The sequence below is a fragment of the Cryptotermes secundus genome, unplaced genomic scaffold, assembly GCF_002891405.2.
Source record: "Cryptotermes secundus unplaced genomic scaffold, Csec_1.0 scaffold178, whole genome shotgun sequence".
In the NCBI taxonomy this organism is placed as follows: Eukaryota; Metazoa; Arthropoda; class Insecta; order Blattodea; family Kalotermitidae; genus Cryptotermes; species Cryptotermes secundus.
The window spans coordinates 633,922-658,330 of record NW_019728499.1 but is presented as its reverse complement, the minus strand read 5'-3'; the positions used below and the strand labels follow the sequence as shown (position 1 = coordinate 658,330).

At 38.0% G+C, this 24,409-nt stretch overlaps 2 protein-coding genes across 5 annotated transcripts in view; both read right to left on the bottom strand.

Annotated features, from left to right (window-relative positions):
- Positions 1-9,518, bottom strand: part of LOC111865170 (protein vav) — a 39,612-nt gene extending 30,094 nt beyond the window's left edge. The window contains exons 1-2 of one of the 2 annotated variants that reach the window (XM_023852960.2): positions 7,991-9,518; positions 6,409-6,584 (exon numbers count right to left, since the gene is read on the bottom strand). In XM_023852960.2, coding sequence (XP_023708728.1) covers positions 6,409-6,584; positions 7,991-8,236 — 422 coding nt within the window. In that variant the 5' untranslated portion in view covers positions 8,237-9,518. The remainder of the gene's footprint in view (positions 1-6,408; positions 6,585-7,990) is intronic. The other variant, XM_023852961.2, reaches the window with a different exon arrangement.
- Positions 9,519-12,208: 2,690 nt separating this feature from the next.
- LOC111865157 (glucose-repressible alcohol dehydrogenase transcriptional effector) overlaps positions 12,209-24,409 on the bottom strand; it is a 23,558-nt gene continuing 11,357 nt past the window's right edge. For 2 of the 3 annotated variants that reach the window (XM_023852934.2, XM_023852931.2), the window contains exons 4-6: positions 21,602-21,714; positions 20,625-20,773; positions 16,779-18,607 (exon numbers count right to left, since the gene is read on the bottom strand). In XM_023852934.2, the coding sequence (XP_023708702.1) occupies positions 18,420-18,607; positions 20,625-20,773; positions 21,602-21,714 (450 nt within the window). In that variant the 3' untranslated portion in view covers positions 16,779-18,419. Of the gene's footprint in view, positions 12,713-16,778; positions 18,608-20,624; positions 20,774-21,601; positions 21,715-24,409 lie in introns of those variants that run through there. The other variant, XM_023852932.2, reaches the window with a different exon arrangement.

Below are 24,409 nucleotides of genomic sequence, written 5' to 3'. Positions count from 1 at the left end.
GAACACTATATTTAATTTCCCACAAGACTAAGATTAATTAAAAAAATGATCAGTGTGTCTACAGGATGCAATAAGTAATACAAATTGTTCCCAAATACAGCAAGACAATCAGAGCAGCCCCAGGACATGTAAATACAAAATACAAAAATAACGACACCAGTCAAGTGCTCATCCCTTATGGTCAATCTGCCTGAAAAGATTTCAAGATCACACGTCCGGATTTCTATATGTCATATTTTCTCCTAGGGTTTATTCCTATTTTTAAGTGTAACTGTATACATTTTTAGTCATTCTTACTGTACATATAAATGCATATTTTAGAGTTTTGTTGGTTTTACAGCATATTTTGGCATAATTTTGAGATAAGGTCATATTTTTGTCATTTTAGAATCAATTCTTTGATATAATGTAAAATTTTGGCTCCATAATGTTTTTTACTACAAAATAAATTTCAGACTGGACTGTTGCTAAAATGTGGTATAGAGTTCAAGTTCATGAAGTTCATATTAAAACCATATTTTTGACTGCACTGTACCTGCAGTTACAAAGACGAAAATTTGTGAAATGCAGCATTTATAACCTGGTTAGCCAGCCTTTTCCAGTCTCCGTCTTACTATACTATATACCATACAGTAAGACAGACTGGGAAAGGCCGGCTAGGCAGGTAAATACCCACTCCAGTCTTTCTTGGAGGGCTTAAAAGTATTCTATTTATATTTGTGTGGAGGGCCTTCAAACACTTCAGTTTGACGGTACAATGCCTGGAGTGAGTACATGTAGTTCAAGGAGTGCGTAGTTTTATACAGAAGTTTGGTGAAAAAGTGTTTAGTACTGATGGAGATATATTTTATTGCAAGTTGTGTGATATGAAAGTTATGACAGGAAAGTGATTTCCTGTGCAGCAGCACTGTAAAACTTCTAAACATGTGAGATGTTTAAACAGATTATCTACAAAGGTTAGCATACAAAATTTGTTGTTTAAAAGCAGTTCCACTAATTATTATTATTATTCAACAAACAATGGGTTGCAATTTTCGAAGGATTTGTGTCAATGGATGGTTTCTTTGAATATTTCATTAGAGAAATTACATAATCAGCACTTCAGAAAATTTTTGGAGACATACACTTGTCATCCTATCCCAAGTGAATGGAGAGACTTCTGATGTAGATGGGCAGTACAGGGTTTGTCCGGAAAGTAATTCAATTTGTTTTTCCCGCCACTCCTCCTGGTCGCAGNGGGGGGGGGGGGGGGACTCTTAGCTTCACAACACTTCCAAGCTCAGTCTGCTCTGAGCTCTGGGGACATCAGGATCGCTGTTTCTGTGAACCTCCTGTTAGTGCCTGTGTCACAATACACAATGGAGAGAACTATCAAACACGTTACGCGATCAAGTTCTGTGCTAAACTGAACAAAAGCCTTGCCAACACCCACCAAATGATTCAGGAAGCCTAGGGGGACTCTGCTCTCTCCTATTCTCAAGTCTCCAGGTGGTTAAAGTTGTTTAAAAATGGCCAGGAAGAGGTGGAGGATGACCCCTGCTCTGGATGGCCGTCGACCAGCAAAAGTGACAAAAATGTGTCTCATGTTTGTGATCTTTTAAATACTGACTGTCGCACTCGAAACGAGATCGCCGCTACCTGGCAGCTGCACCACGACAATGCTCCCAGCCACACCACTCTGTGCGTCCAGGTGTTTCTGGCCAAGCACAGCTTGGCAACGTTGCACCAGCCCTCCTACAGTCCTGACCTGGCTCCGGCAGACTTCTTTTTGTTCCCAAGGATCAAGACCGCCCTGAAAGGAACCCGTTTTGGAACCAGTGAAACGATCCAAACCGCCGTGACAATGGCTCTAAACGAGGTCCCCGTTGACGCCTTCCAGGATGCGTACCGTACGTGGAAAAGTCACTGGTAAAAGTGTGTGGATGCCCAAGGGAAGTACTTTGAAGAATTTTAAACGTTTGTAACGTTATCTTGAATACATTTTTTTTACGAACTTAATTGCATTACTTTCTGGACAAACCCTGTATATCATGAATATTATAGTTGGGACCCCTGAAACAAGATCAACCTGAAGAGATATTTCTCCTTGATGTGAAGTTCTTGAAAGAGCAAATCATTTAACTACAGCTGTACTTCATCATCACTGGCACGACAGCCCTTTGTGAGCCCTGGCCTTCCTCAGGATTGCTTGCCATTCTTCTCCATTCGATGCTACATTCCTCAGTTCTTTACACCCAAAATTCTTCTGTCCTGCCACACACATTCTTCCCATCTCAATCTTGGTCTTCCCACTTTCACCTTTATAAATCCAATAATGTCTGGTTCATTAAATAGTTTGTATAGCTCATGGTTTTACCTCTTCCTCCATATTCCATTTTCTTCCACTGGTCCAAATATATATCTCAGGATCCTCCTTTCAAATATACTTAACAGTCTTTCATTCGAACTCGACAGTGGCCAGGTCTCAGAGGCATACGATAGCACTGATCTTATAAGTACTTTATACATCATAGTTTTGGTTTTCCTGGGTATCAGTTGGGATTTCAGGTGTTTCCTAAGGCCATGGAGACATTTATTTGCCGCAAGTACAGGCTTTTTTATTTCATCACTGATGTAATTTTTACATTTAACTTCTGATCCAGGGTAAGTAAAACTACATACAACCTCAAATTTATATGAGCCAATTTCAATATATGCAGGTCCATTAGCACAGTCTTTCTTGGTTACCGGCATGTACTTTGTTTTATTTTGGTTAATTTGTAGATTCATCTTTTTTGCTGCTCTTTCCAAATTAAGAAAAGCTTCTTTCATAGATTTTTGTGTTCTACCAATTATATCAATATCATATGCAAATGCCAAAATTTGAACTGACTTATAGAATATAGTTCCCCTTGTGTTGATGCCTGCATCTCTAACTACCTTCTCTAATGCTATATTGAACAAAAGGCAGGCTACGGAATCCCCTGGTCTAACTCCATTTCTAGTTATTACAGGGCTGGACAACATATTTTGAATCTTAATTTGGCATTGGGTCTTTCTCATAGTGGCTCTGACTAAGGCGATTAACTTCCGTGGAATGTGCATCTATTCCATTGCCAGAAAAAGAATATCTCTATCTATGGAGTCATAGGCTGATCAGAAGTCAATGAAAAGATGATGTGTTTCAATTTGGAATTCAATACACTTTTCAAGGACTTGGCGAATAGTGAAAATCTGATCATTAGTTGATCTTCCTTGACGAAACCTACATTGGTAATCCCCAATTATGCCTTCCACAAAGGGAGAGAGTCTGTTAAATAGAATATTGGAAAATGTTTTATATGCTATGCACAACAGACTAATTCCTCTATAGTTAGAGCATACCATGACATTGCCTTTCTTATGGATAGGGCATACAATACTTAGGTTCCATTCCTCTGGGATTACTTCAGTTATCCATATCTTAACTATTAGCTGATGTGCTTAGCATATTCTGGGCCTGCAACTTTCACTAATTCTGCCACGATAAGATCCATTCCTGGAGCTTTATTATTTTTCAATTTTTTGATACCTTGTTCTACTTCTTTTATGGTTGGCACTGGCTCTTCAGCCTCAAAATTTCCTTGATTCTGCTCTATGGTCATACCTTCCGCTTGTTCGGAGGCATTACCATTTAATATCCTCAAAATATTGCACCCAATTCCAATATTGCTTCATCGCTACTCAATATCGTGCCTTCTTTATCTCTACATAAGGTTGTTCTAGGTTGAAAGTCCTTTTGACTCTTGTTCAGTTTTTGATAAAACGCTCTAATTTCGTTTGAACTTCTTAAATGCTCCAGTTCAATCAGTTCTTGTTTATCATATTCCCTTTTCTTCTTTTTATGTAATCTTTTCTCTTTTCTTCTCGCTTCATGGTATTCTTCCACGGCCCCTCGAGTATGGTTCCTTTGCTACATTTTCTTATATGCCTGATTTTTTTATTTATCGCTTGCTCACACTCTCCATCAAACAAATTCTTTTACTTTATCCTTTCCATTTTTCCTAAGACTGCATCAGCAAAATTTATAACAACATCTCTAAGGACCCTCCAGGCTTCACTGACATCCTCACTAACAGAGAGACCTGCCAGGCATTCACTAATTAATCCAGTATATCTGGTTGCAACTCCTTGTTCACCAATTTTCCACAATTCAATTTCTGAGCCTGGGATCCATGTATCTTCCTTGCATTAGATATTCGACTTCTAATCTTTGATATTATTAAGCAATGATCAGAGTCAATGTTGGCCCTGCTGTAGCTCCTGACATCCATCAAGTCTGAACAATGTCTTACATCTATTAGGATGTGATCAATTTGGTTAAACACATGTCCATCAGGGAATTTCCAGGTTCATTTATGTATATCCTTGTGATTAAACACTGTACTACCTACTACCATGTTTCTTGAGGAAGCAAAATTTATTAATCTCATCCCATTATCATTTGACTTGTTATGTAGGCTATGTTTTCCAATAACCAATCTATATACATCCTCATTCCCCACTTTAGCATTCATGTCCCCTATGATTATTTTACAATCCCTCTTTGGACATTCGCCATATATTTCATCCAGTTCATCATAAAAGGAGTCTTTCCCTTCATCACTTATATCTTCAGTTGGGCATGTGGACAAATAAAGCTATAGTTAAAAAACTTTCCCTTAATTCGTAGCCTACATGTTCTGTGAGATTTTGCCTGGAAGTCTAAAATAAGATGCTTCCTTTTTTTATTAACAATAAAACCTGTTCCAAACAAGTGACTCTTCTTCTGACAACTATAGTGTACAACATGATCTCTCTTTTCCATGACTCCTTTACCCAACCACCTCAGTTCTTGTATAGCAGTGATATCTAGTTTATAGCTATCTAGTTGTTCAAGTAGCATTTTTAGTGTTCTGGCTCTGTAAAGAGATAATACATTCCAAGACCAAATTCTCAAATCCTTTAAACATTCTCCAGGTCGTCTTGAATAGGTCCGTCCGGCTACTCTTTCCTCGGATTTCTGAACAATTTAGTTTTTACAGTGTGAGGTTGTTGGCCTCACACCCAACCCCCAACCTGGAGGACCAGGGTATCCCTCTCTGTCTGGCTCCTACCCCTTGACCTGTCTGGCATCGATGGCGCTACCAGTAGCTACACTACCGTTGGCATAGCTCTTAGGGATAGCTGTACTTGTTGTGGTCAAATGGAATACAGCGAAATAATGTCCTCCTCCTAGTAACAGATGCTGATCTATACATGAAGAAGGTTGCCAAAGGACTTCAAAGGCTCTACCCAAAAATGATCCATATTACTCGCCTCGCTCATGCATTGCATAGAGTGGCTGAAGAAGTTTGAGGAAATTTTCCAGATGTAGATAGGCTAATTTCAAATGGAAAGAAAATATTCACCAAGGGCCCTTTTCAAGTACAGAAATTTAAAAAAGATGCTCCTCTACTGCCACTTCCTCCACAGCCTATCATCACACGGTGGTTACATAGTTGGATGCTGTCGCATATTATTGTGAAAATTACACAGACATTGAGAAAGTGTTTATTGGCTTTGATAGCAGTGAGTCAACATCAATTAAAGCTCTCAAAGACTTCTCTACCTCTAGCACAAAATCTGACAGATATGAAGTCAAACTTCTGTTCAGTTTCAACTCGCCTGGAACCTGTAGGGACTGAACTCCGTGACACACTGGACACTGTAAAAACCATAAGAATGAACGAAACCAATCTCGTGGTGAAGTAAGTGGCAAGATTAAAACCAAAATAGAAAGTGCTCTTCATCGGAATGCTGGTTATTCAACAACATGCAAAGACTGAAGATATACTTCCTGGTAAACCAGCAACATTCAAAGGTGATCCAAAACTGTCACCAAATGACCTGATATTCTTCAAATATGCTCCTGTCATATCATGTGGTTCAAAATACAAAATTATCCTCAGTGACAATCAGCGATCTTTAAAATTTGAAAATTTGAAAATTTGAAAATGCATGTAGTTATAAATGGCAAATGTAACAGTGAAAATTGAGATGTAAATAACTTGTATTGCAGAAACATTGAAAACTGAGATCAGAATAAGTTTGTGTTCTTTTAAATGGTGTTTTTAGATAACAGAGTCAAGTTAATGTTCATATCATGTGCACCAGTGTTTGTCTAAAATATGAATGCAAATATCAATACTAAAAAGAAAACAAGTAATGGTTTAATTAAGTATGAAATGTGATAAGAAAAGATCATTTTAAATTACATACAACATATTAGAAGAAATACTTCATCAATATAATGATGAGCCATTTTAAACCACTTTTACTTACATCAAGACATCCTCATACTCAATGAGAACCTCTGGTCTAATGGATGCAATACTCTTTAAGAAATTTCTATAAAAAAAATAAACTCACGGTATCTTCTTCTTTTGAACTTTTTCACAATTTGATAACTTGGACAAGGTGTTCAAGACTCGATAAAAATCTGTCAAGTCAAATAACATGGACGGCTCAAACAAGTCACTCTGTTTCAATCCAAAGATCTCATGGCAGGCTTGCAAGAAGATCTTGATGTTCCGAAGGCAGAGAAACTATAAAAAGAGTAAAATATCTCTAAAATGCATTTATTAAAATGTGATCAATTTTTGTTGTGTGTCATCGTAGTAAGATTATTTCAAATCTATTTAAGTATGTTGTGAGGTGGAAATGTATCCATGAAGATTTAGGTTTCTTGAAGGATAAAGGTTTACTAGTCTCTCTACTGGGAACATTACTACATCAATAGAAATAGAAATTCTACTCTAAGGTCACAAAAGCTATGAATTTCAGTGCTGGTTGTGGATGAGAAAACAGACATGAGCAAAACAAGTTGGTTTTTTCTTAGATGTAACATGGCATTTACAGACTTTATTTTAGAGCGTGTTTTCCTATTCCTATTTCCTACTTCTGTTTCTATCATTTCAGAACTACCAACCAGCACAATCAGTCAATTCTCAGATGTATAGAGAATGGCTCAGACTCAACTGAAATTATTCATGCTCACATGTTTTGGGACACTGGCTTTGTCTCTGAGAGAACAATGCTACAATAGTATCAAACATCACTGTGATAATACTACAATTGAGTCAAAGAGCATGTTAAGTAGTGGTTACAACTGTGAGGGGATATGGTATGATATACTGTCAATGTGACAGTTTGTACAATTGGTATGTGAAGTATGGTTCTGCTTGAAAATGTTGGAGGAAATGTCATAATCCCAGGGTTCCATGAACTAGCATTCACTTATTAACAGTCAGGCTCCTGGGGCACTTACAGACAAGAAACCCCTTAAAAATGGAGTTCAGTACACTTGGTTGTCGACTTATGACTTGATGACATTGATGACATCAGGAGTAATATAAAGGCAGCTCTAAAGGCCATTCCACAAAACCAGTTCCAAAATTGTTTTGGTGGGTGGACTACAAGCTGGCATCAGTGCATAGCTTCCCAAGGGGAGTACTCTGAAGGTGACCACAGTGATATTCAGCAATGAGTTCACAAACTTTATTGTCAGACCACACATACCATGTGTTTCAGAACTTCATGCCATTACTTCAGGAAGTTATTCTTGTGGTCTTCAGAAAGTTATGACATAAGGTCATGAAACACCTGTATATGGCTAGTTTACAATATCACATTTATCTATTGCTAGATCTATGGTACAGCTAACACATCTAACAAACTATCGTAAATTACTGAATCCTAAATTAGTCACTGAATTCTATGTAAGTTACTAGTCTTAATCATGTTATGCAAGTTGGCACCAATGCATGGCAGATCCTCAAAGGATTACTCCATCTTTCTAACCTGATTAGAGCAGACAAAAATAGAGTATAGCCATCACTATGTTGTAAAAACAAAGCAGTATAACTTTCATATTAAGATTTATGAACTTTCACTTGTGAAACACAATTATTTTCTAAATATAATGTAAATTCCAAGACCTCGCTGCTCCTACCTGTGCCATCTGAGGCTTCTGGTTAATATCCTTCATATCGATGCACCCTGGATCCAAAGTATTTAACAAATTGCATAACAAAACTCCATCCCTCAAAGTGTACGCTAAATCCGAGCAGGAGGCTTCAGGCCAGTTTGCTTTGTGATCTTGGCGCAAAACGTCACATCTCGTCAACCAGTCTGAACACTCTTTCCAAGATTCACTGCCAGAAGCCATGATTCTCAGGTTCCCAACCGAATTTACCATTGATGTTACGGTGCAGGGCTTTTGCTATATGCATTTATAACCCACCATTCATATCGAACCAAATGTTTGCAGAAATCACTCCACACATCACAACGGACACAATATCAATATCATCCTTTCTGATAACAACCACGATAACAGATGATAATAATTGGTACAGGTCACGTTCAGATTCTTACGTTCCTTTCATTATGTTCAATAACACACGGAGTGTTGGTTAAATTAAAACCAAAACAAAATTCAGGAAACACAATGTAAACTTAAATACAAATAATTTTATATTAAAGCAAAACTATTAGAGGGCTGAAATGATTAATATCTAAAATAACCTCGATTAAATTACACAGAAAGTCATACGTGCCACCGTAATCAAGTGTACATGCTTTCTTCGCTGCAATATTATGATCGTCATGATCGTCATGACCGTCATGATCAGCCATTGCCCTACATTTCTGTATACCAACGATACCGACTATGTATGAATGTCATGGATCATTTAACTGCAGTACAAAACATACTCAAACACTTATAAGTGTATTTAGTAGTCCATTGTGCATAACACATAAAAATGGAAATAAAGAGGTGGACACGTTAGTACAACGGGTAGGAATGCTAACTATCATACAGCTTCAACAATTTCTTGCCTCCCACCAAACCAGAACTAACATCAGACAACTAAGCGGTCCAAAGCATTTCGAAACTCGCCCCACTTCGAATAAAAGGAAATAGATTTTTAGTTGGTCGATGCTGCATGAATATATTTACAGTAATCTGGATTATAGAAAATGGCTAGAACAAAATTTGGGCCCCCATTTGACCTTTAAATAATTATTCATAAAAATTATACTTATTACACTAATAGTCTTATTATCTCGTGTATTCGTGACCGTTCGTGACGATAGACGGGATTCCGATTGGTGAAAGGATTTATTGACTACGTATACACACGATTCGGAACTAGAAGCAATTAACAGCGCCAACGCTAATCTACACACTTCACAAATCACGACGATCACACGCTAAACCTCAGTCTTTCATAGTCCTCGTTGGTCGCTGCTTGGTAACAGCTCTCAGCAATAGACTTTTCAGCTTCTGCCCTCACGTCGTTGCTGTACAGCGAATATCCCACAACTGAACTCATTCAAGTCCATAAAGTCAAAGTCAAAATCACATTGCAGCTGGCGGTAGGTCGGTCACTCAGTCTTGGTGTCGACCCCATCTGAGGATCAAACTACTTGACAGTTACATTCTTGTTATTGTGGGACACCCTATCTGAGGAGAGGACGGGTCTCGTCTTTTGTCAGAGTCACTGTCTACAGTAGTAAGTTATTTGTCATAATGTATTTAAAATTTACATGTTAATAAATTTATATAAAATATATAAAGGGTCTCTGTCAGTCCAGGCTCAGTAGAGTAGATTATGTCCTATTTCTGGTAGCGTCTGCTACAACGGCACTTGAACGAGCGCATGCTTGACCGCCGCGAAGTTTAAGCCTCTTATACTTCACTGAACCGATTGTTCCGACTGTCCTGGTTATAATATCTCGGTATGGCCGCATAGGAGACACTTTTCTTCTATTGTTACGTTAGTGCCCGTTGTCGAAGGAACGTGTTTACCAAGCTGCTGTCCAGAAATGACGGCGGCGTGCACCACAGAAAACACTGTTATTCTATTGTTGCGTTCATGTATGTTGCGGGCATTACCAAGTAACGGCCGCTCTTTATAGAGTCAATGCTTAGCATTCTTCCCGAATGGCCTTCAGGCGCACCGCCATTTCTTCTCTTCTGAGGGCCGTGTTTGTGACGTCTGTGATCGGTCTCGCCTTCCTTCCGGGTCTATAGGCCACATTGCTCCCTCTTTAAGGCCATTCTTCCCGAATGGCCTACAGGCACACCGTAATTTCTTCTCTTCTGAGGGCCGTGTTTGTGACGTCTGTGATCGGTCTCGCCTTCCTTCCCGTGGCTCAGTTTTCATGGTGTTTACTTTCCAACTGCTCCCGCTGCTTCCTCCTTAACGCCGCTCGCCCGAGCGGCTAACAATGTGCGAGCCGGTCCAAGTGTACCTCCATCAGCCTCGATCTAGGGTTCCGCTGGGTCCTGTATACCCCATCATTTATCCGAGTTACTACCTTGTATGGGCTTCCCATGAGGATTGGAGCTTCGGCGATTTCCCCTTTGTGTGGGTTGAGCGATAGAACCACAATCTGTCGCCCTCGTGGTATCCCGCGCAGTTGGCCAGTCTGTCGTAATGGAGTTTTCATCCGGTCACTGGCCAGCGTCAGATGTTGTGCGGGCATAATTGAGGATGTTGTCAAGATGGTCCACTAAATTTTCCGCATGACTGATTGTGGCCCCTTTCTTGTCGGGGTAGGGTAGGGCAATAGGAGTTCTCTCCCGAACATTAGGCTAGCCGAGGTCAAGCCCATACTGCCGTGAGTGGATGCCCTGTAAGCCAGGAGGAAAATGGATAATCGCAGGTCCCAATCCCTCTGGTGCAATGCAACCACCTTTGCAGGTGCTCCTAGACCGTTATGACGTAGTGTTCCACCATACCGTCCGACTGCGGGAGCAGGGGCGTGGTGCGCTTCTTGCTCACTCCCAGGCGTTACAAAACCTCCTGTATCAGATGAGACTCGGAGTTACGGCCCTGATCCCTATGTAGCTGCGCGGTACTCCGAAGCGGCAGAAAAGTTGCTAACTAGAGTTTCCGCCACTATCGAAGCCTGATCATTGGGCTTCTGACCACTTTGTACAATCCACAGGAATCACGAGGTATCGTTCTCCTTGCTTGCTCCATGGGAAGGGGCTTGTACATTGATGGCTATCCTCTCAAACGGGGTCCCAACATTGTACTGAGGCATTTGGCCCAGATTCCTGGTCTGGGGGCCATGACTGCCAGCACATCTCAATATCATGCAATGTTTATAGATTTGTAGAACATTGTCTTCCCCAGAGTCCATTGCACAAGATGCTTATCAGACAATACAAGAACCCTTGGCGCTCAGGATTATCCTGTGAGTCGAACACAAGATGCCTGACCAGGGAGGGACACTGTATCTCATGCAACTAGGCTTCGATCTCATCAAGCTTTGTCCCAAGTGCAATATTCCTATTGAGAAGAACGATGGCTGTGCTCAAATGACATGCAGATGTTGCAAACATACCTTCTGCTGGTAATGACTGACATCATTAGATGCTGACGCTCTACTGAGACATTATGATAAAGGTCCATGTAAGAACAAACTTGGCTATTCTCGAACAATGCTTAACTGTTATGAAACACTAATGATAACACTCATAGATGTATTCAGGATCCTGTTTCTGGTTGCATCTCCTCTCCTTCTGCTAGCAGAACTACGTATTGTTTGGTACAACCGTCGAGTTGCCCACCGGTGGAGGCATGGGAATGGAGAGTCTGAGTCGAGTTCAGAGGCAGGCACTCCAAGACAGAACCAACCTGCAAGAAATGGAGGCCGAAGTAGATGTCTTCGAAGATTAAAAAAATGGACTCCATGGATTTAGAGGTCACTCGAAAAAAGTCAGACACCATAGTGGAGCACCAGGAAGTCCCTAAAGAATAAGCCACAGTGGAAACTATCATGACACTGGAGCACCGATATCTAGCCATAGGGCACCACCGACAATGACTGCGCACGCAACAATTGATATAGCAACAGAGGAATGGTATTTTCTGTGTGATTCATGCCGAGTTGTTATAACTGGATCAATTAGTGAAAGTAAGTGCATTTCAATTGAGTGAAGTGGTTGGCTGGTGAATTAAGAGAACTGCTGAGGTTCAGTCCTTGTGACACGTTGCTATTAGAAGCCGGCAGCTGAGATATTCCTTTTTCATTAGGATTTTCTTCCAGCTTGCCTATCAATTCCCTGACTTTCTAATTTAATATCTTAATACATTTAGGTGGATGGAATTGTTTCATTCTATGGATGTGTCCAAACATTTAATTCCATTAATTTTCATCCAATTAGACATATATTTGAACTTCACTTATTAAAATATAAGAACATAATTTACTGGATATATTCACGCAAATATTATAAATAACACTTCCTTTATACTCATAGCTCATTCCATCCTGTCAGGTAAACTAAAAAACTTGGTTTAAACATTGAAAGAGTACCATCATTGGAATATATTTTAAAAACTACAGTATTATGAACCCTGTAAAAATTCCACCACTGTATCAAAGTGCAACTATGGTCAGGACTAAACTTACACCCATTCTACTTTAATACAAATAAATGACATGAAAAATCAACCACTTCCTTTTTACAGTATAACACACATGAAGCCACTATTTCAATGTGAACTGTTTTCTGTTTGCTTGAACTCTGCATAATCAATAAATCCATCATTGTTTAAATCGCTATTCCTCAGGAGAGCATCAATCATGCTTGAAAACTCTTCATCTGAATAAACAGGCTGCTGGTCCACATTTTCTGGAGGCATACTTGTTTCTGAACAAAGGAAAGCACAATCTTCTTAAGAACTCTAAAATTACACACTTTATACAACATAACAAATTACAACATTCAAAGTCAGCAAATTATGATTCAGTGAAGCAGAACCTTGTGTGTAAAATGTTCATGTATGCTTATTCTACAGAATTGGGTAACTATACTGTCTTTCCTGAAGCAGAGTATTTACTGCTTATGCAAACTAAGCCTGAAAGTACTAATGTTAACCCTCCTCAGAAAGAAATAATATGCCTACATCTTATTCTTTCCCAGGACTAATTCAAATAACCACACCTAGTTTTCATACGTTCCTCTGTAATTTTGTTACCTACAGCAAACTACTAAGTTACGTACTAACATACGTGAGTACCTGGCTGGAAGACAAAACTTTCAGTTGAGTCACACTGTACAACTGCATGAATGTTATTCTCAAATCTCCATCCAATGAGAATAAACAAACAAGTTCTCACTATGTATCAGTGTTACAGCTTCAATTTTCAGCTCTGAATTCAGAATTCACAAGCATTTACTGCACACTTAAATACACCATGCATAAAATTTCTCTGCGCACAATAATGAAGATTAAAACATTATACTCCGATTATACTTGAATGGCAGTGAAATACATACTGACATCATGAAAACCATGTGCAAATATGCTGACACATTACTTCTTTTGAATATAATAAAGCAATATGTCCAAAGACATACAGAAACAAAGTATGATTCGTGTGTCAGATTCAGCCTCAATAAAGTTAAATCAATTATCAGTGCATCAATGGGCTGTATGAGCTGGATATAGCTTTCCTCTTCTCTGAATATAATACAAACCTTGTTGCTACAATAATTTTGCACTGGATCACCATTTCACAAGACTGGATTTAATGATGTACATATCCACACAAACATCTTTAGATATGCGTGAGAAAGGGAGGAAATATATTATCTAAGGTTTAAAAAACTTACACAGTTTTTAATAAAGAACTATATACACTAACTATTCAGGAAGGGAAATAAACCCAAGATCAGACTTACACTATTTAACCAGGCATAAGACAAGATGGTACAAATCTGAGCAAGTAAGTTTATTTCATAATGTTACTGGGAATATGAGAATCATCATGAAAAAATCATCTGCAAATGAAGCCCAAATACATCTACCACCTTTGAGAATCAAGGAAAGTTTGAGGCCAACAGCATTATGCTAGGCATGCAAACACAACATTCTGAGACATCTTCACATCAGGGAACTTGCTGTTTACAATCACACAACCCATTATATATCTATGAACAAGCACTGTTCTTCTCTGAACTGTTCAATGTATGTAATTACGCTATTAATCTCTGTATACATTTTTTAGGCATCACATAAGAACACTGCATATTTTCATTAAATAAGCATTACAACAAATACTTATGGACAATATCTATTCTGATATGGTTGGTAATTCACACCAAAATAACAAAATATTGAAAATTATACAAATATATAATTACTGCTACTAGAATTTTGTTATGTAATATGTAAATATTTTGCATTTAAGAAACCCACTAGTTTAAGGAAATAACAAAGATCTTAAATCTCTGAAAAACAACATTTATGTGACAAATTAAGCATGCCTCATGAATATTTTGAGACACACCTAAATGGTAGCATGGAAATACTTACTTTAATAAGCTCAATAAAAAAAAACATTTCAAGTGAAGTTTCTAAGGGAGGGTTTTTAAAAAGAATTGGACAATTTAAAGGAAAGTGGTATACGGTTTAAAATATCATACTGTATACAGTCATACTTATCTAAAGAATATCAACCACAGAGAATTACCCGAAGGAAAACTGAATGTGCTCAGTCTTTATAATAGAGTATCTTAAAACTTATTCATACCCTGAAGAAAATACCATTAACTTGTCCTTGTTAAGATGACACTTCTGCTGCCATTCTGTTCACTGTAATTTTGTCATCTCCTTTCAGCTTCAATTTACTAAAAATTGACCTTATAAATAAACCTGCTAATGCATACTGCCATCACATACATATATTAAACTCCAGAATGTGCCACTTATGTGGCACAAGTGTCTTAGTTTGTCTGTCACTGCATCACTAAGCTGTCCAAGACATCCTTCATAATGGATCATGTTCATTCCACTTCTCTTCATGTTACTATATAGCAACAGGCATCCATTCATTAAAATATATGTCACAAATCTGAAAGTAACCTTCATCAATAATGACCAGCCACCATAAAGCCAAAAATCCAACATAAATGCCTCACACAAGCCATGTCTCACATTAGGCAGCCAACCTCAATAATCGATCACACTTGAAAGCAATGCTATGGTTACATTTCCTACATCGTGCACTATCAGTGCACAATCCAATAAGTCATTTCCTACATATGCACCATTGAGGTATCATATTACTGTTAAGAGCAACATTGAAGTTTCTTTTATTTTGTTGCATTTAAAGTTTTGGCAAGTAATCATACATGTTAGTAAACCAGGTAATTTCTTGCAACTGTTATTTTGTAGCATTGGTGGTTCTGATTTTGACTTTGCATTCTTTGTTAATTAGTCATTCCTGTGAGCTGTAGGAAAACTATCAAGAACATGGAAGATAAAAGTCTGCATGAAATGACAACATTCTATAAGAAACTGATTGAATTAGTAGACTCCAAAAGTATGAATGGTATGGTATCCTTTTCTTTTCTAAATATGAACTAAATTCTAATCACTACCATATGCTCAACAGATTACAGAATCAAACAAGAGAAACGGTGACATCACAAAGACCTAATTTCCACCTGCCAGGAAAGGATACTCTGTCAGAGCATGTAGTGCTGGCATTGTTAAAGTCTGCAAAGATTACTGACTGTTGTGATGAAATGTTATTGGTTCTACCACCTCATGTGCAACATGCCTTTCTCTAGAACTTATTAAAGGTTATTCACTTTAAAAGTTTGGCACATCACATAAACTTTTTAACTTTTTCAATACATGTTTCAACCAATGTGGTCATCATTAGGCATTTAAAATTATTATAGTTAAGGAAACTGCTGTACTTCCATTATTAATTATTAATGTACAACCCTAGCTGTGTACTTGTGTATGCATTTGTAAAAAAGATACATAGCACAACAGGAAGAACAACCCATCACTTGGAATACACAGGCATGCAGACTGGACCATATATTAAAATCTGATAACCGAAGTCATGATAACAGAAGCACAGCAGTTTCTTTAACTATAATAATTTCAAACACCTGATGATGACCATATTGGTCGAAACATGTAGTGAAAAACTTTTAAAAAGTTTATGTGATGTGCAAAACTTTTAAAGTGAATAACCTTTAATAAGTTTTAATAAGACACGTTGCAAGTGAGACAGTGGGGCCAGTAACATTTGATACTAAGTGATGTGCAACAGGATTCTACAATATAACACTGTGATGAAGGTGAATAAAAAAGTTCCTTGCAGGCTTGGATCATAACATGAAGTACTGCTGACCTACAATGCGCAATAAAAGAACTTTCATATCTGGTACCTTTCTGTTGAAGAAAGGTCACTTAAAAAGGTTTTCTTTGAGGTGTATTTTGTAATGCTGTTAGTGACTCAAAGTGTCAAATGGAAAGATTGAAGATTGTACTGGAAAGGATTTGGAACAAATCTGTCATGGCATAACTGAGGTATCATCCTGGTATGTGCCTGTAGGCATTGCAGAAACCTATGAAACACCTCAGTCAGGATAGCTGGTGTCCTGACCAAGATTCAAACTAAGCACCTGCTGCTGCAGCAGCCCTACCAACCCACTCAGTCAAAAAGGAGGGACTGTAAGATCTTACAGAGGACAAATACTCTTGCATCCAAAAACACACTTCAATTAAATATAAATGTAGAGCAACAAGAACTGTGAAATCTGAAATGTCAACACAGATTGGCTGCAAACATAAAAATGTGATTTTTCAATCATACTTATTATTTCAATTATGACAACTTTACGTATCTCACACAGTGAAATCGAACAAGTAAAGCTGTGATCGCCCAACTGAAGAAATCAACCAAAAACCTTGCAGTCAACAGACATTCTTGCAACAGAGACAATATACACTCAGAGCCATTCTCCTAAATTATCATTACTCTGTTTCTAAACATCAAAACATAAGCTCTGGCTACCCAAAGTTTAACAATAGCAAATCTGTACTACTGTTACTAAATATATTGTTTTAAATAAACAATATCAATTCTGAAACCTAGTTCAGCGTAAATGATATATTATAGACTTCATGGATCCTTTATTTCATGTTCTGGCCCAGATGGTGGACACAGTATCTACAATGGTCTGGCAGTCAAAAATTCTGCACAGCATTTATTAAGGAATTATGTCAATACTCATAAAGGCTGGTTATGGTCATGATCACATACCAGCAACAAGTTAAACTAACATGAACATGTATAATTCACATAAACTTCTGGGCACAAGTTCTTTCTTTGCATTACTGATCCTTGAAGCAGTAACCTTACAGATAATATCAGTTTAAAAATCTGTATTTTTTAATTTCAATAAAATTGTTATAACACAAATAAAAAAAGTATTACTTTCATCATACATTATGTTTGCTATGTAGGCTTAGTGTTGCTATTGTCTGATGGAGAATTCTTATCTGACAATCGGTTTCTATAAGACAATTATGTGAAAATTAAGAGCTTCATATGACAGCACATACCAAAAAGCCATCAATCAAGCCATATTCCTTACATTTCCACGCGGTAAGAATTTGACTGCACGCTTCAATACATACTGGGGTGAGCTTCTGGGTGTTGGGAAAGATATTACTTTTTAAACTGATCTACTTGGAGATATATGTGCCTTGAAAGTGATTTAAAAGGCAGTAATTTACAGTCATTCCCACCAATATAAAACATTACAACTCAGAATTATGACATTTTTTAATATTCTGTGCCAAAAATTGAGTTCTCAATGCATCTGAAAAGAAATGATTTTCCTTTTCTTTTCTTAGATTTTCTTGCCATTTAAATGCCACAAAGTGAAAGAAACACAAAACCTGAACCTCAACATTACTTTGCATCATTGTTTGTTGAACTTTCAAAACATTAACACGTCTAAAAACACAACAGCAGAATGTACACATTTGTATTATCTGTCTCTTGACACAGAAGTTTCTTGAAAACATCTTAAGCACCTTGTGGCCAATGCTGAAGAATCAATCAACTTACTTCTTTTGAAACTGTCTGATGAAAAACATTTTTATTCTTCATTTTTTCCGCACACCACCCAGGAGATACAAAATGTAGAACAATGTGTAAAGAATTGTTCAAGAGATCTCAACCCATGACAATTTTATATCATTTTCACTTTTTCCTGGGAACAAATTTAAGGCCTTTTATTTGTGTACTGAGTTTAAGGCCTTAATTCCATGTGGGGTGCCTTCAAAAGGCATGATGGTTGGACATATGAATTAATACAGTTTAGTATTGCCAAAATATCATTGGGATAGTAAATAAAACATGTTTGTTTTGCCTACATTCTAAAATTTTATTATATTTTCAACCGTTACTGAACCATACTTTTGGTCCCAGAAAGGAGTAATATCTTTCATAACCCTTATTAACCTAAAACGAGGATACAGTTAATCCAAAACACAAACATTATGGCCAGTTTACACTGCACCAGTATCTGCAGAGTGGATTCATGATGGCTGTCGTCCACCTCCTCCTGCTTTCTGTTGGGCCTGCACAAATTCTGGGTAATCAATGAAGCCATCCTTGTTGCCATCATCCATGTTGAGGATAGGGTCAATAAGCTGCACCAGTTCATCATCCTTGAAAATTTTCTCCCCAGTTGGTGCAGGATTGTTAGGGTCATGGTGACCCTGTTCTGAATGGGTAAATGGGTGAAAAGTCAACATAAAAAGCAATGACAAACCCACAATAAAGCAAGCACAACAAACACATCCCTTGATTTCCACACATTAAAAATAACACGCTGAATTCAGTGATTAACCTATATGATTTGAGTTCTTTTGAGTAGTTTAATTATGATACAGGAATACAGCAGAATCATATAATGGAGTTTCAGTACTAAAGATGCACTCCACATGTGAGCCAGTTTCAACACTGTAATCTCCACTGATGTGCAACTCCTGGCTTTAGTACGGATAAATTCTCTAACACAGTTTTCCTTCAGAAATTAAAGTCCAGTTACAGTACACTGCAATGCAAGTTTAGCCTAGATCTTAAACTTAACTCACAGTGAAATCCCAATTTAAGGGTGCTCTGGGGATCAGTGAATTTGAACACTAATCCAAGTATACAATCTAAAATTGTGGGAATTTAACACAGAGATTATTTACTTGGGATCACTGAAAACGAATATTAAATGATGGGAAACTTTAAATCAAAATAAGTTAATTGGGTGTTCAAGTGTAGCAGCCCCTTAATTTTTCCAAGTTTTCAAATCTATTGGATGCCATTTATAATCAATAATAACATTCTGGTGCTTTAATCATCAAATAAGTTTTCTTTAAAAAATAGTGGCCAAATATTTAATTTCTACAACTTAATCCAGAATATCTGCATCTTTAGGGCATGAGCAGTTTCTGCAAACATACATTCCACCTTTGCATTTTTAGTGCAATAAAATGAGGGTGGCCATGACACATCTTAAAGAACAGCATCATCCTTATATTTAACTCTTTAAATCAAGAATTTTACATGAAAATGCCATTCAGGACACTTGAACTCAACTACTACATTTGAATCCTCTCCTGATAATTATTGAGGTTCAGGACGCTGGGTTCATGGGCTGGGAGATCAATGATCTGGTAAATACAATGCACATGAAAGCAACAGAAAACTTGATGATTAAAAATGCATTCACAGCAAAATACCAAACCATGCAACACCCTTCTTATCAGCCTTATTTAATTTGAATGTTAAAGCTGCTCACATGAATGCCATTTTAAGTGTTTTGAAGAGGTTGTAAATGACATAGCTTTATGTAGGCTTGTACAATTTAAGTTCATAAGTTGCATCACAACACAGGTAGTCTGCAAAAAAACTGCACATTGTCAGTCAGTGTTTATAGAGTAGGACCTGCTGATTTCATAATAAATGAAAAACTAAAAATATTTACACATGGGAAGTCAAAGGTACTGACAACTTGTCAGCCACAAAACAGAGCCAATCTTCAATTGTCTTACTAAGCTTCAAACCAAACGAGCAAGAGAGATGACATATTTTCTTCCTGACTTAACACTGATAGATTTTGGTAATATGGAACTATTATTCAATAAAATGTCTGTTTTATTATTGGTTTTAAGGTTTTTAAATTGGCCCTGGTAGGACAGATTATACTTGTGAAGCTCAGAACACAAGACAGTCATACATGCTTCCAACAATGGTGGAACCACTAGGTCACAAGGGAAAAGCTTTGGAAGGGACAGCACTGAAGAACCTCAAAATGTGTTAAGTATAACGGAGATAGGTGTCTGAGTGGACCCTATAGCAAGTCTGGACCCTTTGGGGAGGTCCAAAACTTCTAGATGATTTCAATTTCCTGATTCATACAAACAAATGTGCGAACTGTAATTAAATAAATTAATTCAGATGTAATTTTCTTCCATGCCTTGTACTCCCTGGAACACACGTTTGTCTACAATCAGCAACCAAGTGCAACAAAGCACATTAATATTTTATAAATATAAAAATGATTTAGATACCACACTGAATTACATAAACACAAATTAATTTCAACAGCATCCATTCGTAAAACACAGCATTAGCTGCCAGAAGAAATACCATAACACAGTTGCTTTAGTCTTCAAGTACTATTGCTGAAAGGCCCAATCACCTAAGCTTAAACACATTATAAAGTGACCAGTGGACATATTTACCATGCCAATGAATCAATGACTTGATGAGTTCACAGCCATCCAGCTTGTTATTGTTATCAGCATCATGCATTTTAAAATAATGAAACTGCAGTTCTTGCTCTGACATTTTGCTAGTATCAATTGGAACTTCCATATGTTCTTGGATGTGCCTTAAAACATGAACAAAGAAGTTAATAACTACATTAATGTATTTTGCAAAGGAAGCTGTTAAAGGCAGTAAACATGTAAACATTCATTAATTAGTACCTTGAAAAACAAAACTGTAATTCTTTTTACTTTCAAAACATTAACACGTCTAATCATCATCATCATAATCATCATAATCATCATCATTATCATCATCAGACGGACAGAAGAAAACAGTACAAATAGAGTGTACCCTTGATTATAAATGGTAATGAGGGACAAAAGTAACTCGGGTACTTAAAAACAGCAGGCAATAAAAAAATTTGAAAACATCTACTGCTGACCTGCATTCAATCCTGATAATCAATTCTTACTTACTAGTTGCACTACTAGTCTCTAAACAGAGAGGCAAATATCTTTCCAGTAGAATAACACAACCCGTATTCAGTGGTAGCAAACCAAAATGAAAAGCAATATAACAGCTGGACAGAAAGTTTCAACAGTCCAAGAGGATGTACAGTCTACAGGAAATCACTGTAAAGCATCACTGACATATATTAGGGAAACAGATGATGGACAATACAATTATGGATCAGGCCAGTGATTGCAAGTAAAATTTAATTCCTTCTGGTAGGCAATGAGATCAAATTTTAATGGTTAACAGGCACGAACAAATCAAAGAGGAAAGGCAAAGTTAAGGTCCTTATAGCTCACGTGATCAGCTTTAAATACATTGCAGTTAAATTAATACCTTATCACTCTTCAGCATTCTTCATATATTACTAATGGGATGACATTTTAATATGTCAGACTGAAAGAGAAAGGACTTCACACTGTTCAAATCAACTTACTGTTTTTCATGTGCAATATTGGCTGCATTAAGTATCTGTCCTTGTTGTGGTGACTGGTGTCCATGATGAACTTGCTGCACAGGAATTTGTTGCTGCTGTTGAACTGGAACCTGCTGAAAAATATTGAACAGTACATCTTACACTTACAAACCCATACATAAAAGGTTCTGCATTCTGTGCTATACAAAACAGATACAGAACTGTTTGTATAAGTAACTAAGAGGGGTGGTAATTATGTGTAGGAACCTGAAATAATATATAAAAATTTCAAAACTACAGCCTAGCTGCAATTTAACAATCCTTTGCATCACCTCTCAGTGCTGTCCACCTTGGAGCAGCAGTGGCATAGAAAAGTCACATCAGTGGTGTATAACATGTAGGAACTATGCTACTGACAACACAACAAATATTTCAGTATTACAATTAGATCTTTATTTACTGCAACATGTTTCGGTCATACATGACCATCATCAGGCAGGAATATGTATAGTTATTGAAATACCAATATGGATCCTTATCGGTGCAAAGCGTCGTATTAAATATTAACATAAAAACTTTGCCTCAGATTAGTGTATAGTTAAAATAGCAAAAACATGATTAAGATTAAAAAATAAAAGATAAAATAAAGGTATACCATATATAAAATGTTGAAATATTAGTAAACATATAAAGGTATGTTAGAAGTATATAAAAGGTATTTAACAAATATACGAGTATGTAGGGTTAGGGATCTGTATGCCAACTAAATTCTTTTTTATTTTAAGGAGATATCCTGCTAAAGTGTAGAGTTGGGTGTGTATGTTGCATAGGTCTTGTTGCAGAAATTCTACATAATAAGACCGGTATATGAGGCCCAAAGACAAGTTTTCAATGACATACAAGTTTGATGGTATATGGGTATCTGGTATGGTATTCCCATGCTATGTATCCTATATATAAAACTTGCAATGTGGCACATGTTTCTTGTCTGGGTGTATACACGTTCGGTGTGTATGGTGTGTTCTACACCGTGCACCGCACCATACACACCAAACGTGTATACGCATTGTGTTGACAGTAGCATATGTAGGGCAGGCAAAAGGTTCCCGGAATTCCCCTGCAGACGGAGAACGAGCAATAAGATAGCGCACACACCATTGTGGTGGGGAGCTCAGCATGTCTACTCGCAGGCGCAACAGGTCTGGACAGGTTTCAGTGTGCAGTGTCATTACTGTTTGAATTAGACATGAGTATTGGTCATTTGGCGCAATGTCACAGTTCAAACAGTGTGTGAACATCAAGTTCATGAGCAAATTGGGAAAATCTGCTTCAGAGACGCAATCGGCCCTGCAGCAAGTTTACAGTGATACTGCACTAAAGAAATCTGCAGTTTACGACTGGTTTTCCCAGTTTAAGAATGGGCAGGAGACGTTAGAGGATGACAAGCGCAGCGGGAGACCTTTGACATCCAGAACCAAAGAAATGATAGGAAAAGTGTGACAACTGATTCGATGTGAGCGACGAATGACCATCGCAGTGTTGGAGCAAGAAGTCGGTATCTCTCATGGATTCATTCATGCCATTTTGTCTGATGATCTGAAGATGAGACATGTCAGTGTGAAGTTTGTTCTGAGGCAGTTGACCACGAATCAGATGGAATGTGGCATGATGGTCGTTGGCAATCTGTTTGACAAAAGTACGCAGGATCCAAGGTTTCTCAAAAAGATCATCACTGGTGATGAGTCATTGGGGTTTGCCTACGACCCAGAGATGAAAATGCAGTCATCGGAGTGGCACACAGCGTCTTCTCCCAGGACAAAAAAATCATGCCTCGTCAGATTCAAAGACAAAGTGATGCTCATTGCATTCTCTGACATCGATGGTTTGGTGCACCATGAGTTCGTACCACCTGGACAGACTGTTACTGGCCATTTCAACATGCAAGTTTTGCAGAGGTTGTGCGATGCGGTTCAGAGGAAGCGGCATGACAAGTGGCAGGGACAGTGGTTTCTGCATCACAATAACACACCGAGCCACATATTGCTTGTTGTGCAGAAATTCCTTGCTGAGAAAAACATTCCTGTCATTGCTCAACCACTGTACTCTCCGGATCTCGCTCTGAGTGCCTTTTGGCTGTTCCCTACTCAAGGGGACACGTTTCATAACCATGGAGGACATCAAATGGCTGAGCTCTGGAAGATTCCAAAAGAAGCCTTTCACCACTGCTTCCAACAATGGCAGGATCGATGGAGCAAGTGTGTGTGAGCACAATGGTCCTACTTTGAAGGTGATTAGGTAAGTGTTGCTGTATGTCCTACCGTTAGAGTGCTATACCGCCATTCTGGGAACTTTCTGACTGCCCCTCATAGTTCCTACATATTATATATTGCCTGAGATACACAACAGGATGCAACCAATGAAAATAACACATCAGTGGTGTTCATCTCAGAACAGCTTGGCCAAGTCACACCTTGACCATTTTCAGTGCCAACTGTAGGTTTTATCTGTAGGCACTAATCAACTAGAAATACCTGTGTGTACTCTACACCCGTCCTCACACGCTTCACTTCACGCGGTGTATGCCTCGACTAAATTCAGCGGAATGAGTCTTATATCCCAGGGGTACACGGGTGTTGGCTCGCTTACGTCGTTTTTTTGGATGCGGGCTCGATCGGTTAACCCCCTAGCACAGGTTCCACAGGAACACCCTCACTACCTGGCTTCTACTCCTTCACTAACTCCTTACCCCCGCTGCTGCTTCCAGAAACCACGTTCTTAGCCATCTCGAACTTTCCACTGGGAGGTTTTCATGACCAAATACACGGACCC